We start from the raw sequence: 16330 nt of genomic DNA on the forward strand, positions 1-16330 counted from the left end.
ATTACAACGAAGGGATTGCAACAAACTAAAGTCTTTCTTACGGCTTTCGCCGAGAGAATTCTAGACACTCATAATAGCAGCTGACGATTTATAGTACGGTTGTCTCCGATGAAACGGGTCGATAGGTTCCGAATTTATTGATCCAGCATTACTCAAAGGCATTGACATAAAGCTAGACTTTTTATTAGAATGGTTCACTGATATGCAGTAAAGAAAGTAAGTTACATTAAAGACACTGAATCGACTTTTTCATTCAAGGTTGTAACCTTACTCATTCAGCAGAGAATGAGACAAACAAGGAATAAACCACATTTCAGTGGTGACAAAGTATTCTGTCTTGAAAATAAATTCCCATTTTAAATGAGTTAAAGACGCCCCCAGCTAAGTGCTAAATCTACCGTATCTTTATTATTATGCGGGCTATAAATTGGCGCTAAAATAATTTTAGATATTGAAATCAAACGGAAATCGATGGGGGTCCAGCCATCATCCTTCCATTTGCACAAGGCCAGGTTGTCACGTTGCGTGTACGCCTTGGGGTTAATTAAAACAAATTTCTTCTTTTCGACAAAACTAAAGTGGGTAGCTAGACATCTAATTAACTTAAATTTCATTAAGTCAAATAGTAAATTCCACAGTGTATGTGTAAAAAATTGAATGCTAATAGTATTTTTGAACGTTCTTTAGAACAGAGTCGAATTAAGTTTATCTATGAGTTGATTAAAGCCATTTTATGCAAAAGGTTTTTGAGCGTTTTGAGCAATTTCTGTTTAAAATAAAAGAGTATTGTTCAATATCAAAATTTTCCATTAGGTCTTGGGCTAAGAAGGTTTCTGCGCTACTGAGGAAGAAACAGATAATGAAAGTTTTTATTGGAGGCATGATAGCAAAAAGTCTTGAAAATTACAGACTAGAGATAAGGGACAATCCAGAGACAATAGCGAAGTGTGAAAGTTTGTGTTCGATGTTCATATCAGTAGGTGAAAGTCTCCACAATATCGGCAGTCAATCTAACTTGTTCAGATTGTTTCTTAGAAGACCATTATCACTGAGTGGTGAAACAAGCGTTGATTCAAAAAGAAATTTAATTAGTTCATCAATGGTTTTGAGTAAAAATCCTTTTAGGCGGAAGAAAAAAATAGATCTTAATTGTTTGATCAGCTGAGATGGTTAGGCAGCCACAGGTAATTAGATTGTCGGCTTCTTTCGGCACAAGATGAGAGGATTTCAAATTGTTTTTCAAGTTTGGTGATCGAGTAAGATCAGTATTCAACTGTCAGTGATAACGAGAAAGAAGATTTACACGTTTAACCTGACGGTAGGTTTTGAATTGTATCACTCAAGTATATACAGTTTCAATTCTTGGTTTTCAAATTTTAATTCATTGCCCTGGCTCAAAAGAATGAGTCTGTGCGGTAAGATATCATAAAGACACCTACTCTCACGAAAATATCGAAGCTTTTTTGAAACCAAAGTTTTATTCTTGTTATGGAGAGCAATAAATTTTAAAAAGTTACTAGGAAATCTGTTTTATCGTTCAAATTTATTCTGCTCGTTTTGTTTGACTTTTCAATAAGAGATATTGCACCAAAATAAAATTATACCTATGAAAATTATTGATATCTATGACACGTAAACTGCTACTACTACTGTACGGATATAGCTATTACTGGAGGTAGTTTTTAATTGTAGAAACTTATTTTTTCACATCGTCTTAAATAAATCTACCGAAAGCGCAAATTTTCGTTTAACTATTGGAAATATGAAATCTGTAGTATGAAAAATCATCGAAATACATATAAAGTGTTCTCACACGGTGATTTAAGACGTTTGACATGGTTGAGGGGGCTATTTTAAGTCGTGACATAGTTACGAAGTGCAATACATCTTTTACCGTCTCCTCGAGAAACTTGTGACAATGGACATACGGTAAATAGAAATTATACAGCAACAACCATATGATGTCATACTTAGCCGTTCAAAATGGCGGCTGTTAGAGAATTTTCAAAATCAAAATTGTTGAGAGTAATTCCCAATTCTTTGGTTTACTTTCGTGCTTGCATCAATCTTTATCTAGCAGATGTTCAGGCACATAAGTAATTGGTGGCAAATTGTTTAAATTGTTTTGCAAATTGGAAAAGGCATTTCAGAAAAATTGTGATTCTTTCCTTGCTTGTGACATCATCGATGCCACCATCAGGTAAAGAATATTCTCAAGGATCTTTCGTCAATACTTCATTTATGAACCGGGGTTTGTATCTTTCCTCTAAACTTTTTCAACGAATGTTGACCGATATATATGCGTCATTTTCGGCATCAAGGGAGGGTCTTGTAAAGTTAGAAATTTGGAAAAGCTGGCGAGGTTTTATAATGTGGGTGAACAAAATCACTATCGTACGTGACCTTTTTATTTTATGATAATCTGCTGACCGCCAAGGCTACTGTGCACATCTTGAGCATGCGTTATACATAACAGATTGTTTTGTTTCAGAATTTGTTGGGCCATGAAGATGTGAGGTTAACAGTGGCGTGGCAGAAAAAAAATTAATAATCACATTTTGGAACAAACTTATTTAAATTAGTTTGAAAGGACGATCGGTCTTACAAGGAGAAATTCATTGATAATCTTGGACTCTTTCAGTATGGAGAGGACTTGATTTAGTGAGCATAAATAAATCGAGGCGAAAGCATGTGTCTCGACAAAACAAAGACCAGCAAAGAAATATCAAGGTAAATGGTGCTGAGAGACCAAGAGAACGCTCATAGCCAATCGTAATCGGTCTTAATTTTGCATCTGGCTGATTGAAAAGGTGGTTTGACGTATTTAATAATTAAAGTGACCAAAACAACCACAAACTGCTTTATCACTTTTTTGGTAGTTATGTTAAACGGGCGTTTTGTGTGAGTTTGACTTACATTTAGCAAACAGCTCGTATTCCCCATTTGTAACTTGACTATTTTACTTTTAGTGATTTTTTTCGGGTTTACTCGATTACCTGCAGAATTGTTGCCACGAAAATCTGTTCTAAAGTTTGAAAAACCAGAGCTATTTAAGAAAGAAAATTATTAAATCCGTTTTGACTAGCACCCACAAAACACAACAACAATCGCTGTTGGTTAATCGTTCAAATAATCAGGTGGCGTGTAATATTTTGACTTGCAAATGAACTAATGGTACTGTAAATTCATTGATTGGTTTCATTCTCATTGGCTTTGCCATAGAAACTAATATCTTTCTCGGTTTTTCAGAGAGAAACTAAACACGCATCAAAAATGTCAATTTAAAAGTCAATGCCATAGAACACAAGGATTATCCTGCCCAACAGAAGTTGCTAGTCGTTTCGGCGTTTCCGAATTAAATGAGGTTCATACGTTAACAATAAGTTAATAAAAACACCACCCATCATACCTTGGCAAACCCACTCAACTCAGTGTAAATTATTTACATAATTTATCCAAAGCTTGTGTATATTTGTGTTTAAAGACAGAGATGTATTCAGGTGCCTTTTGGTATTAGAGGTGAATAAGCGCAAGGAAATACAATCATTTTTGTACAAGGTAAGATAAAGATTTGTTGTCAAAACTGAATACTCGTGTGTATAACAAAATTTTGTTTACAAATCAGTTTCCCTTTAAGTTGTAGCTCCGCTGTGTGTGAAACATCTTGCAGATGTTTCTGAAGATGTAATTCCATTTATGACCACCATGCATGCTTTTTTATAATATCTGAAGCCAGGAAATCAAATCCCTAGACAAAAATTTGTTCGCAATATGAAATTCACTGAATTTGTCTTCACAGGTATATCGTGAAAATTAGTCAAAACTTCGCGAAGGAGAATCCGATGGGAATACTTCGCTGGTAATCAGAATCTTTGATATTTAGACAAGTAGATTACAACTTTGAAAAATATCCAATTTTTATTGAGAATGCTAAATTGGTAAAATAAATTTTACCAATTTAAATACAAATATAATGTATCTCTCCTCCGGCGAAACTGTATAATACTAAGTCACGCACCATTGTGTTTACGATTCTGAAGAAAAGTTTCTGACCAGCAGATATTTCCTCGCTGAACGACAAAATCTCTCATGCATTCTTACTTCCTGCTTATATAAAAGTTCGTTTACGACAACAACTGATAACGTTCCTTCCTGTTCTTTTTTGAAGACACTGTTTTGGACGATAAGTTCTGAGGTAAACATACACACGGCAGGCATGAACATCGGCCGTCCGAGAAAGGAAGATCTTTTTTTTTCTAGACTGAAATGTTCCGACCTGAAAGATACAAAACTAATGAGATAAAACTGTAGAGAGCTTTGGGATTTTTTTCCGTTATAACTTTTTCAACGTATTTCTTTTGTTATCCATACATCAATTCAATTTGTAAATTATCAAAATTATTTCGAGGATACCAAAATTATTTACAACAATTGTTTCCATGTTTTCACGTCGCTGTTCGACCGCAAATAAAGCACTGTTGGTTAAATAGATAGCCAATTAGTAGAACTCGCCTTTCAAGTGTTGCGGCATACAGCGAACTCAATATCAGAGGTAGCATCTGTGCTAAAAGTGTTAAACCGTGTCAGAATATTGAAATATTGAAATAAATAACAAAAAAAACTTCACACTTAAGTCCCTGATAAGGGTAACGACAACTCCTCTTGCTCAAGCACAAATCTCGGCAGTAAATGTAAGTCAGTTGTATGAATTATTATTTGCAAAACGTTAGGAAGGAGAAGCGTCTATCCAAAACGTCAGCTTTCTAAGTATGTGCTTCAGTCGAGTTTGGTACGTTTCTGAAGTATATATGGGATGGGCGATGTATACCTAACTAATTTGCTCGAAATAATCTCATATCGTATGCACGGACGTGGGATACCCAAAGAATTTATCATGCTATAGTCTTTCGTGGAAAATAGACTTTTAAGTAGGATGAGAAAAAATAATGGCTTTATTTTTCTTCTAAACTTCTTTTTTTAATAAATCTGATAACCAGTGAAACGAAAATACTCGGTGTATCTGCTGGCAAGTCTTATTATATTTTACATTTTGAACTGGAATACAACTAATTAGTGTCTAAAATATTCTTGCAGGACGTTAATTAATTCTAAATTGTTACTTTTTGTTTTGATTACTTCAAAGCTTTGCTAGCAGGGGCAATGACAACTTTTTACAGTGGTTTCTTTGAGATCTGACCAGTTGGTTTTATTTTTTTTTCATACCATGCGTGAGAAATGATGTTTAAAAGAGAAAAATAAATAAAGAAGAACACTGTTAAATTTCTTTAAGTCGCTTGTAAAAATAAACAGAGTTTTCGATTAGAACTGACTCGTTTCTTTCCTCCGGTCAATATTATTGTTGAGCTTAGGAACCTTTCATATGAATTTCTGGTTTGCATAAAAATTGGGGCCTTCTTAAAATTTATCAAGTAATTTTGGAATTTATAAGGTCAATGGTGACTTATGGAAGAGATAATCAAAACTGCACTAAAGCTTCCGTCCTTCCGTTCAGACTATCTTTCACGAGGTAGCTTCATGGTCAAGATGACAGATAATGAGAGATTTGGCAATCTACATCAACAAAAGTTCAGCTCCTGATTTATTGCGAATGACTTTGAGATGGCAGGTCTTCAGCTCGGTGTTGACTTCTTGTCTGTCATGTCAGACATGTGCCAATCAAAGATTAAATTTGCAAAAATTGACGACGCAGAGATGAACTCTTAATGAGTGAAATATGGCTGAGGAAAATGCGATTGTAGATTAAATGTGGTGATCCATTTGACGACAAAAAAATGTTATGACATAACCAGCATCAAAGTCAAGGAACAAAAAGAAATCCATGGCCAAGTGAAGCATCTTAATTTATTTGTAAGAAGAACCATATCGCTGTCTTTCTTCAAATACTATTCTTACTTCTCTGATGAAACGTTGTGGGTATTACCTTCCCGGGAAAGAAAATTATACCACGTTTTGTATGCTAGTGGTTTTGCGAATAAAATTTGCATTACAGATATCAGATAATGAATAAAAGTAATTCAACCCCATATGGTCAAAAATCCAAAGAAAAAATCTCATTGACATCTTTGTAGAACCAGTTTGAGACTTTGAAATTTTATGAGAAGGCTTGTTTTTGTGGGCCTAATGTTATCGATTTTTGGCAATATTTATATTGTATAGGTCTTGACGATTTAGCCGGGAGATTCCCACCTGCGAAAAGTTGCCAATTAATAACAACAATCCTAGACAACACCACCGCCACCGCATGTGAAAATATTATCTACATCGTAACCGTATCTGCCAAGACAAAAAGAATTATGATAAATTATTTACCAGACAATTAGCGTCAAGCAAAACGAGACTAAAAGCCTCACGCCCCTAAGGAATTCGGGGCGTAAGTTTTTGTATCTTTGCGGATTCAAGGATTGACAGTTTTTTAGGAAGCAAAACTTCATGCACCATTATAATTACTGCAAATATATATTCACAGATGTTTTCTGTAGATATGTCATAACTTAAATTATTATTTAAATTTACAGACAAAACTCCTTTATTAAGCAAGTCGTAACAGCTTTTTCATTACCTGTACTGTAAGCATTCTTATGCCACGATAATGTTTCCGATAATAAAAGCTTTACCGCTGGATTAACTTTCCAATGAAAAAATTAAAAAACTTCTGCCCCTGCTCAAAATGGATTAGATTTCATTCGCAGTGAGAACTCCTCCAGTGCTTTCAAATTGCATTGCAGCGGAAGACACAACGTTGCTTAGTAACCACACCTAAAATAGCCTTTGGCTTAATAGAAGCTTTGTCGACAAAATTAAATCCCCTATTAAATTACTGAAAAAGGAAATTCAAAGAAAACAGCCAACAGGATATGTACCGCATTACTCTATTACAATACTAATTCAATCGAAAAAGATCACTCTATTTCACTCCAGAATATTTACGAGATATACACAACTATTAAGCCAATTTTACTTCGATATTCGTGTTTTAAAAGGTTCAAGGTTGCTTATACGACTCGCTATTTCCTAAAAATTGACAACCGTTGTTAAATTATTGAATATTGCAGTTATTGGTCAATTTTCCGCGAAGATGTCGGCGGGAAATGATTTATAATATCGCATGCAAAGTCTCGCTGGTCACTTTGTATTGTAGACTGTTTGAGCTTGAATGGGCAAACCTAACGAGTTACTTCAGCGCCCGAATATGTAAAGCCATCACAAGGAATCGAAGGATAGGCAAGTCAGCAGGTTGTAAAGTAATTTTTCATTTTAGGAACAGAACTTTCATGATTGGAAATTTTTATTTTTTATTGTAGATGACACTGATATTTCCAAATTTTCATCCTGACTTGGTCATATCCTAGTCATATTTTGTTTTGTGTTGAAAAAAAAGTTATAATTCTTATTGTGAATACATAAAAAAATGCTTTAATGTAGGATTTTTTCGGTTGTTTTCACAAATTTTCAGTAGTGGCTTCATCACGAGATATCATATTTTCTCAAAATAAAAGGAGTCTCCCTAAACGATAAATGTAACCTTATGTCCTTGAGCAAATTGGATCCAAAATACATTATTGTCATTCTATTCTTTTGTCAATAATTACGCCGGAAAACTGAGGCGTTAGACTAAAAAGGTTTTTATTTATACACAGATCAACTTTGTAGTACTCTGCGCTGCTCACCAGCTTGTTAACAACCTACAGTTTAAATAACACAATAGCTTTCACGTATTTTATCATACTCGGTGAATATAAAATTTACAAGAAAAAAACCTTTATTTCTGTTAGCACACAAAATGTAACAACCCATTGGGTTGATATGGTTTCACCCACTTTGAAAGAAAATTTATAATTTTAAAAGCAAGGTTAAATTCATGCATATAAAATCGTTTGCACAGTCATAATGTCAATAGAAGAATGCCTGTTAACCAATAAAAAGTAAGAATTTCTCTCTAGTAAATAAAACCATCTGGTAAAGTTTTCTCTGCATAAATATCAAACACAATTATTGCAATTTTACATTTTAAGTTTCCTTTTCAAGTGGAAATGACTCTATCTTGTAGTTTCTTCCCGGCAACAATAACTGCAAGTTGATGTTAAATAAACCACAGACGCGTTGAGTTGTGTACTAAATCCACCTCGTGTTTCAGGTGAGAAGTCTTTTGGGACTACATGAAAACTAGACAGAGATTTGAAATAATACCTCGCGTGGTCGACACATCTCAGCGAAGGATCATTTTAAACGTTGGTGGACGAAAACATGAGACTTATCTGAGTACGGTCAAAAATTATCCAGATACCCGACTGTACTGGGTCGTGGAAAATGTTACGAAAGCTATCGATTATGACTCGGAAAGAATCGAGCTGTTCTTTGATCGACATCCAGGCATATTTGAGCAAGTTTTGAACTACTATCGTACGGGTAAACTGCATTGTCCGCACGATGTTTGTGGTCCCCTGTTCGAGGAAGAACTCGCATATTGGGGCATCGACGAAAAAGAAATGGAACACTGTTGCTGGACTTCGTACACTCAGCACAGAGAAGCAGAGCATAACTTAAAAAGTTTTAATGTCCCTGATGATGAGCAAGATCAGGATACAGATTTGGAAAGCGACAGAATGGAGGATTCAACTCCTGCAAGGGACTGTGGCCGCCCTTTCACTTGGTGGACGAAATATCAACCTAAGATTTGGCCAATTTTGGAAGAGCCCCATTCTTCTAAAGCTGCTAAGGTTAGTTGCACCTCCTTGCATTTTACGATAAATATAGCTTTTACCACACATTGTCTACAACAACGTTGGTTAGACACTGTTTATTTAGGGGCACTCTATTATAACACTAATAATTGTTTCGACTTCCCATCCGTTACAGATAAATTCCTAGGGAAGTATTTTAGAAAACGACTTTAAGGACATTTTACGTCTTTAACGCAAGTGGAATTCTGCGATGTGTCCGCATCTTTCGTGATGTTGCATGGATCGCTAAGACGCTGATCATGAGTATTAGGTTATATATATCTTGTCACGACAGCTGTTCATAAAATTAGATTCGGAGCCTTTTCCACTGTCCTCGGAATCAACTTTAAGCAATTTGTTTAGCTTCAGCTTTGCGATTCTCCATTCCAAAAAATGGGTCAAAATTGGCACTAAAATTGAGACAAAAATTGGCACAAAAAATTGGCACCAAACATTCGGTTGTTGAAAATGACAAAGGATATACTCTGATAACTCTAGATTATAACCACATTTTGAGATGCAAATTAACACTCAAACTGCTTAACCCTTTGTATACCAAGGGGGGTGGTATTTATTTGTCACAAAAATGAGTACATTATACAAGAATGCTTGTCAAGCCTGCTCTTTACAACAAAACCCTATAAAACTATATATATTTGGGAAGTGCATTAAAAATTCACTTTCACAACAATTATAGAAATTGACACATGTCAAAATTGTGACGTCACAATAAGCATAATTTGCATAATTATGCAAGTTTCTAAAGGAACTTTGAAATCACCAGCTCTAAACAAACAATTCCAACTTTTGGTTTCTTACTTGAAATTCTAATCACCTTTTAACACAATTTCAAAAGGTAAGAAATATTAATTAGGGCAATAACCCTCCTTTTAGAGAATTTAAGACAGATTAATAATTGCCTTTCATAAAGTAAAAATTGAGTAAAATATAAATGAAATAAGAAATATTCAAAAAATCCAAACACGATTTCAGATTTCTTGTAGTGACATTTATTTCAGGTTCTTCACTAAACTCAATATCTACTCTGCGTCCAATTTCTCTAGACCAATCTTCCTCATCCAATTCCACTTCGTTGTCAGTGTGATCTTCCTCTTCCAACTCTTCGCTAGAATCGTCAGAGCTTGATTCCGATGCACCAGAGTAAAATTCCTCATCAGAGGCTCGATGCTCGATGAAATTCGCTAAAGGCAAGTCTTCTTCGTCGATAAATTGAATTTCAACATTGTTTTGATCGTCGAAATGTAGTTCAGCATCACCTTCAAGAGCCACCATTTTTAAATCTCCCCGTTCAAAACGTCCAAATCACAAAAAGCCTCAAAATTCGCCCAAAAACAAGCTCGATGGAAGAAATCCTCGAAAAAACTAATTAACGACTTTATGTAATGTACATTGAAATGTAGTATTAGTTTCCAGCCCCTCAAAGTGCTCTTTTCAGGCCGCCCGAATGGGGTCTGTATTTAAGTGGCCATATATGGCCACTTGGTACGCAAAGGGTTAATGAAAGTCTAGCACATTTTTCAATCGAAGCGTTGAAATTTCTCTCGTGAGCAAACTGCGTATCATAAAAAGGTTTTATATCGGGCAGGAGACTTCTTAATATCACGGTTGTCATAAGTATTGCTTGATTCTTTTTGCAAGCAAAGAAAGTTGCTCCATGGGAAAATTAATATGGCAATAAACAGATGTCAAGTATTAAAACAGACACATCTATGACAGGATGTGGGCTTCATTTCGCATTAGAAGCCGCAAAATAAAATTTTTGACGTGTAGAGAGCATTTTTAATCTTTAAAGTCTGTTTGCACGGCTTCTTAAATGAAAGTTAAGATAAATTATTTATATTTATTCAGCATTTTGACGGTTTCGACTGTCGGTGTGGAAAAAACAAAAAAGCATCAAGCTTAGCGGTGTTATTTACGAAGCAACCAGTGAGATTAAAAAAAAAAATTCTGAAAACAATTAAGTTTAGTTTTAGGCCCAAGGGCAAAGTTTCTTTCATTTTTCTTAACACGAAACCATAATAATTAATTCGGTGAGGTAATTGAAAGGTGAATCCATGGTGGCTACGAAAGAACAAAACATGCATGTGAATGAGATCGAATGAATCCATTCTTTATTACAAATTCGTCTTCACTGTTGAATATAAACGATAACAACCGTCGTTACGACGGCAAACATTCGTTTGCTTCCTTTACACTATCACCTCGCCATTGCACTTACTAACTCGTAAACGAATTTTGGATTTAATTCTGATACCATTGCTGATATATTTTACAAAGCAGAACATTGCTAACCTACCGTGTTTCAAACATTTTTAATGTATATGGATCTTTGTCAGAAATTCAGAATGTTCCTAGAAAGTAATTGCTGCACAAAAATAGCAATAACTAAATCTTAATTAAACTGACTTGTAATTTTCGTGATCCTGAAGTGAATTTACTTTTTATCTTTTGTATTACAATAATTAGAAACTAGCAGACATTAGATCATCGAGGGGGGTTTGCCTTTGGTTTTAAGCAGATCATGGTTATTAAAAATTGTTTTTTTTGGTCAGAGCGGATGAAATAAGCTCTCTCTTTGCCGATAAGGGTGATAATCCTGGGCTTGATTTGAAATTTCTAGTTTCCAAATCGTCAGCTGAGTGCAATCTATTTTACTCCCTGAGCTTATCTGCGCATTAAATCTCTCCCAATTTTCAATTTGCTTGACCGAATGTCAAGAAGAACTGAGATACTGAAGAATTAAATTGTGCATGCAAGGCACCATACCAGCTCTAAACGCGTGCTCGCAATCAACATATGATGTATATTTTAATCCTTTTTTCAGATACTTTCAATCATCTCCATAACGCTGATCCTATTGTCCGTGGGCACATCTTGTGCTCTAACTCTACCCCAGTTCTCTAAGCATTCAAGATCAGTCCAAGGTCCCGCAGCTCCTGCAAGGGATTCCACCACAGTAACCATCTTCACTATAATTGAATTCTTCTGCGGTATTTGGTTCACTTTAGAACTAGTGTTACGGATTATCTTCTGCCCAAGACGACGCGTCTTTTTCCGAATGATGACAAACTGGATCGATATCTTGTCGGTGATGCCGTTCTATATTCGTATTCTCGCTCCTGATGGTGTATCGCAGATTGCCGATGCACTCCTTATGATTCGACTTCTCCGACTTTTCCGCTTTTTTCGATTGCTCTACGGTCTTCAAATACTGTTGCACACGTTAAAAGCAAGCTCGTACGAGCTGGGACTTCTCTTACTTATTTTGTTCATACCAGTGATTTTATTCTCATCAATCATCTATTACGTAGAGCGTACCATGAATGACATCCCCACGAAATTTCGTTCAATCCCAGAATCCTTTTGGTGGTCACTTATAACAATGACCACTGTCGGCTATGGCGACATAACACCAAATACGTGGCTGGGAAAAATTATCGGAGGAGCATGCGCAGTTTGTGGCCTTCTTGTGGTCGCTCTTCCAATATCCATAATTGGAAGCAATTTTAATCTTTATTATGCGCACGCTCAAGCAAGGCTTAAACTTCCGAGACGAAAAAATAAAGTTTTGTTAAATTCCATAACTTCGGACTTTTCGAATCGCGGAAATTTGTCTGGTGTCAGGCGCAGAGGATTACGTATTCGTAGTAACGTCAGCCGTGAACCTGAAGAGGATGATTGCCTAATGTCTGACATGTTGGCCAGTCATTCATCTCGGCAAAATAGCTTTGCAAAGCAAAGTCCCGGTGAGGTAAAGCGAAACTCGACAACCTGGAGTATTCCGTCCAGCAAATCGGATAACGAGGGAAAAACCTCTCCAACGTCAACAAGGCCGACCAGAGAACGTCGAATCAGCCGGAATGAGAGAGTGGTTCCAAAACTTGGAGATCTCCCCGAAAAGGATGAAACAGAGGAAAATGACGGTCAAGATGATAACCATCAGGTTTCAAAGCAAGATTCCATTATGAACAACAATGTCAGGAACAGTTTAGGTGTGCCAGGTGTTTCTCATGTCATACCCAAAGATCGCCTGCCACTTTGGATAGCAGAAAACGGAAAAAATCAACGTGTACGATCCTTCAGCGTTCCGTCGAACTCAAACATGTCTTTTCCTGAGGCGCCTCCACGCAAAACACAGTCTCAAAACTCTCACGTTTGTAAACGATGCTCTCTACCGAAAGACACCCAAAGCATCTGTGGAGAAGACAACAGAAAACGCTCATCTGGAGAAGTTTGCTGTTGCGCAGAAAAAGATGAGATACCTCGAGGATCGCGAAATACCTCAACGTATACGATATTCATTCCAGGTGTTGACGAAGGTGTACAAGTGAGTACAGAAAGCTTATCATCCTGGAGCAGAGAACTTCCTTTCGAAGGAATCTCACCCATTCAACTTGATGTTGTACCTTGTTGGAAAAGAAGGAGATTTTCAGACGAAGACAGCGAACCAGATAATCTAAATGAAGCTGATGAGCGAGAAACTCTTGTAAGTGAGTTAAGTGACAGCAGAACTGTTTTGGATGGTAAAAGGAAAGAACCCAATAAACAGCCTACCATGTTATATATAGATATGCCAGGGAGACATGGCAATATTACTGAAAATGAAACTTCAATTTAATTGAATGAGGAAGTGTCGTAGAAAAAGGAAGCAGATAGAAAAAAAAGCTACTGACAGGCAGCTTGGACAGAACTTCTTGAGGCCTATGGCCAAATGTGCATCTCAATACCCTAAGGGGAAGGGAAGGCGGCACTACCTTATATGGCTTCGTGGGAATATACCGGTAAACAAGATATGGTAATCGTGGTTTTGAGCCTGTAAATGGATTTTGAGTTTTACGATTTATCGTCGTAACAGTGTTTGCTGAACTAGAAGTCTTTCCAACTTTGTACCCCCAGGCAAAGACTTTCTTTCCTCTTGCAGATGAAATACAGTAAGAATTTGTAAAGCGGTATTTAACTTAAGCAATTTTGAGAACCATATTTGATTACTATGTAAATGAGAAAACTACTGATTTGTTGAAAAACTATTCTAGTGTCCCAACCATTTTGCTTAAGAATTTTACTGAATGAGTGAGTTATCATTGATAAGAAATATTTAGAACTAGATAGATGCAATATCGAAAATATTCATAGCTGAAATATAGAAAAATTTGAGAGTCTAAAAGGCTATTTTGAGGACGTCTTATTCGTAGAGAAGCAAAAATGTTACGTATAAAAGTTGGTCTCACGAAATACCTATTTATATTTATAAAAAAAAAGCAAACAAAAGAAAATTTCGAATAATAGTTGTTCGTAATTCGATCAGATTTAGTTCAGTCTAATCACCCAATAGAACTTATATATACTTAGAACGAAGTTGAATTATTCATCACTTTTTATATTTATCTTATTTGATTTACATATGTGAGATTTTGCGAACCTTTTTTAAGTTAACGGTAAACTTAACACTAAACTTATGATTTAATCTAGGTACTGACATTAGATCAGGTACATTCCAGTCAGCTATAAAAAAATCTAAGCAATATTTAACAGTATTTAATAGATATTAATTCGTTCTCGTATGTCATTTACGTAATATACAGCAAGAATATCTATTTGGTGTAATTTTTTTTGTAAATAATAACAATATTTGAATATCTTGATGGTAACTACTACTTTACCTCATTAATCGCGGAAAATATAGAGAAAATTGTTGACGAAAAAAAGTTAGACTCCTCAAACGTTTTTAGCACGAAAACCGCTTCAGTAGGCAAACATAAATTCGTTACAATGAAGAGTTTTAGGTGGACAAACTGTGTGGTCGCCAGCACCTTAACGACGCCAGTTTCCTACTTTTTTTACCTTTTGGTTTTTGTTTATTTTTTATTTTTTTATTGGTTTTTTTAAATTGGTTTTGTTGTTTGAAGCCGTATTTCTTAGAAAGGACCAGCAAGGCAGACAAGATACCGAGTCTCTTTCAGAAAGAAAAAAGTAGGCCCGACCTAAACACTTTATCACTTAAGATGGAAAGAGACCTTCAATATGTCAGTCTTTTAAATTAAAAAGGAAAAACCAATATAAACAGTTGTTCAATCATTACTTAATTCATTGTTTACTTAACATTCGTATAGGTCCCTTTGGCCTCTTTTGATTGACACTGAGCTCTTAGCATGGCAAAAAGTTAATACCAACATGATAATATGAAAATACGCTTAGACCCATTGTAAGGTAGAGAATTTTCCAGTGCACATTATATAATAAGCTCAGTTATGCACGCGTTTTGATTGGTTCTCACTTATGATCTATTGGAGGACAGACGTATAGATGACGTCATCATTAAAACTTTTTTTAATTCTTTATTATATAAAACAAATAGATTCCAAGTTGCCATGCGTCTGTTCAGTAATAGATCACAGAGGACGTCAAAATGTGGTAAGAACATCAGTGACACACTCGGCTGCGCCTCGTGTGCCACTTTTTTGTTCTTATCACATTTGACGTCATCTGTGATCTATTACTGAACAGAAGCATGGCAACTTGGAATCTATTTGTTAAATATACAGCCAAAGTTTGACCTTTTGAATTGTGTTCGTAAAAGTTTGCTCAACTTTGACATGAAATTTTCAACCACTTGTTAAAAGGATAAAGAATTTCATAAGTTTTATTGTTTGTGTACACAAGCTTAACACTCTTTTTTATTAGAATTCTTACAGCAAATTGACCCAAACTCTTGATTTCCCTGTATATATTGTTTCTGCGTGAAGATCAACGTGTGTTTTTTCTTTTTTGATGTAAATTTTTTGAGGTCTTAAATTTTAATATGTTGGAAATTTGGGAACTTTTTGTTACGCCTCTTTGTATTTGACAATTAAAGCCATTGGAATCATGAGATAAGTGATTCCTAAAGAAGCTGCCGCCGAGTGTCTTGGAGTTAATTAAGGTAGTTTTGACTTGATGAAGTTGATTGTTGTGGTCAAATAATGCCTGGGATCTGCAGCTGAAAAGTGACCGAAGTTTTGACGCGGATTTCACAATTGACAGCCATCACGTCAAAGTTGAACGATTGTAGTGGCTAAACTAAAAACACACAGCACTCTCTGATTAAGTCTTAGAGAAGCTTCCTTTCAAACGATTAAAACACAATTGACAAGATTTGGCGCTCAGGTTAGTAAATTGTATATGCATGGGTGATGTTGAAGCATTTTGAAGCTTATAAAATGTATGTGGTAGATTCCTCTAAAACTTGAATAAATAGTTTTTTTTCGCTGCGAGGCTAACGAACTTTGAAAAAGTGAGAGATGAAAAAAGTTCTAATGGATCAAACTCAAGAGAGAAAGGTCAATGACAACCGTTAGGTCTAAAATTAAACAAACAAAACGTTAGAAGGGAAATTTCACCAGAAAATAATCATGGTTAGACTTTATCCTTACGATAACGTCAAGAACCTCAAAATATGACACTTCGTCGTTGTCATATATCTAAAGTTATCGGCCCTGTACTCGATTGTTGAAAGGACCTCTAAAACAAACGATTTATTTCAATTGTCTGTCTTACACTTTATATTACATGAATGAGCAAACATCCTTTCT

The 16330-nt window shown here is 35.6% G+C and overlaps 1 protein-coding gene across 4 annotated transcripts; it reads left to right on the forward strand.

Moving 5' to 3' along the window:
* The first annotated feature begins 78 nt into the window (after positions 1 to 78).
* On the forward strand, positions 79 to 14838 carry LOC113678421 (potassium voltage-gated channel protein Shaw). Of its 4 annotated transcripts, XM_089187955.1 has the most exons (4): positions 3468 to 3558; positions 3800 to 3859; positions 8156 to 8738; positions 11587 to 14838. In XM_089187955.1, the coding sequence occupies exons 3-4, from the start codon at positions 8178 to 8180 to the stop codon at positions 13378 to 13380; spliced, it is 2355 nt and encodes a 784-aa protein (XP_089044081.1). In that variant the 5' UTR covers positions 3468 to 3558; positions 3800 to 3859; positions 8156 to 8177; the 3' UTR covers positions 13381 to 14838. The 4 variants fall into 4 exon arrangements, with proteins under 4 accessions (XP_089044082.1, XP_089044079.1, XP_089044081.1 ...); XM_089187956.1 differs by lacking the exons at positions 3468 to 3558; positions 3800 to 3859 and adding an exon at positions 79 to 1318; XM_089187953.1 differs by lacking the exon at positions 3800 to 3859 and having other exon boundaries at positions 3461 to 3558.
* The last annotated feature ends 1492 nt before the right edge of the window (positions 14839 to 16330 follow it).

This window comes from Pocillopora damicornis, chromosome 11 (assembly GCF_964200805.1).
Source record: "Pocillopora damicornis chromosome 11, jaPocDami1.2, whole genome shotgun sequence".
NCBI classification, from domain to species: domain Eukaryota; kingdom Metazoa; phylum Cnidaria; class Anthozoa; order Scleractinia; family Pocilloporidae; genus Pocillopora; species Pocillopora damicornis.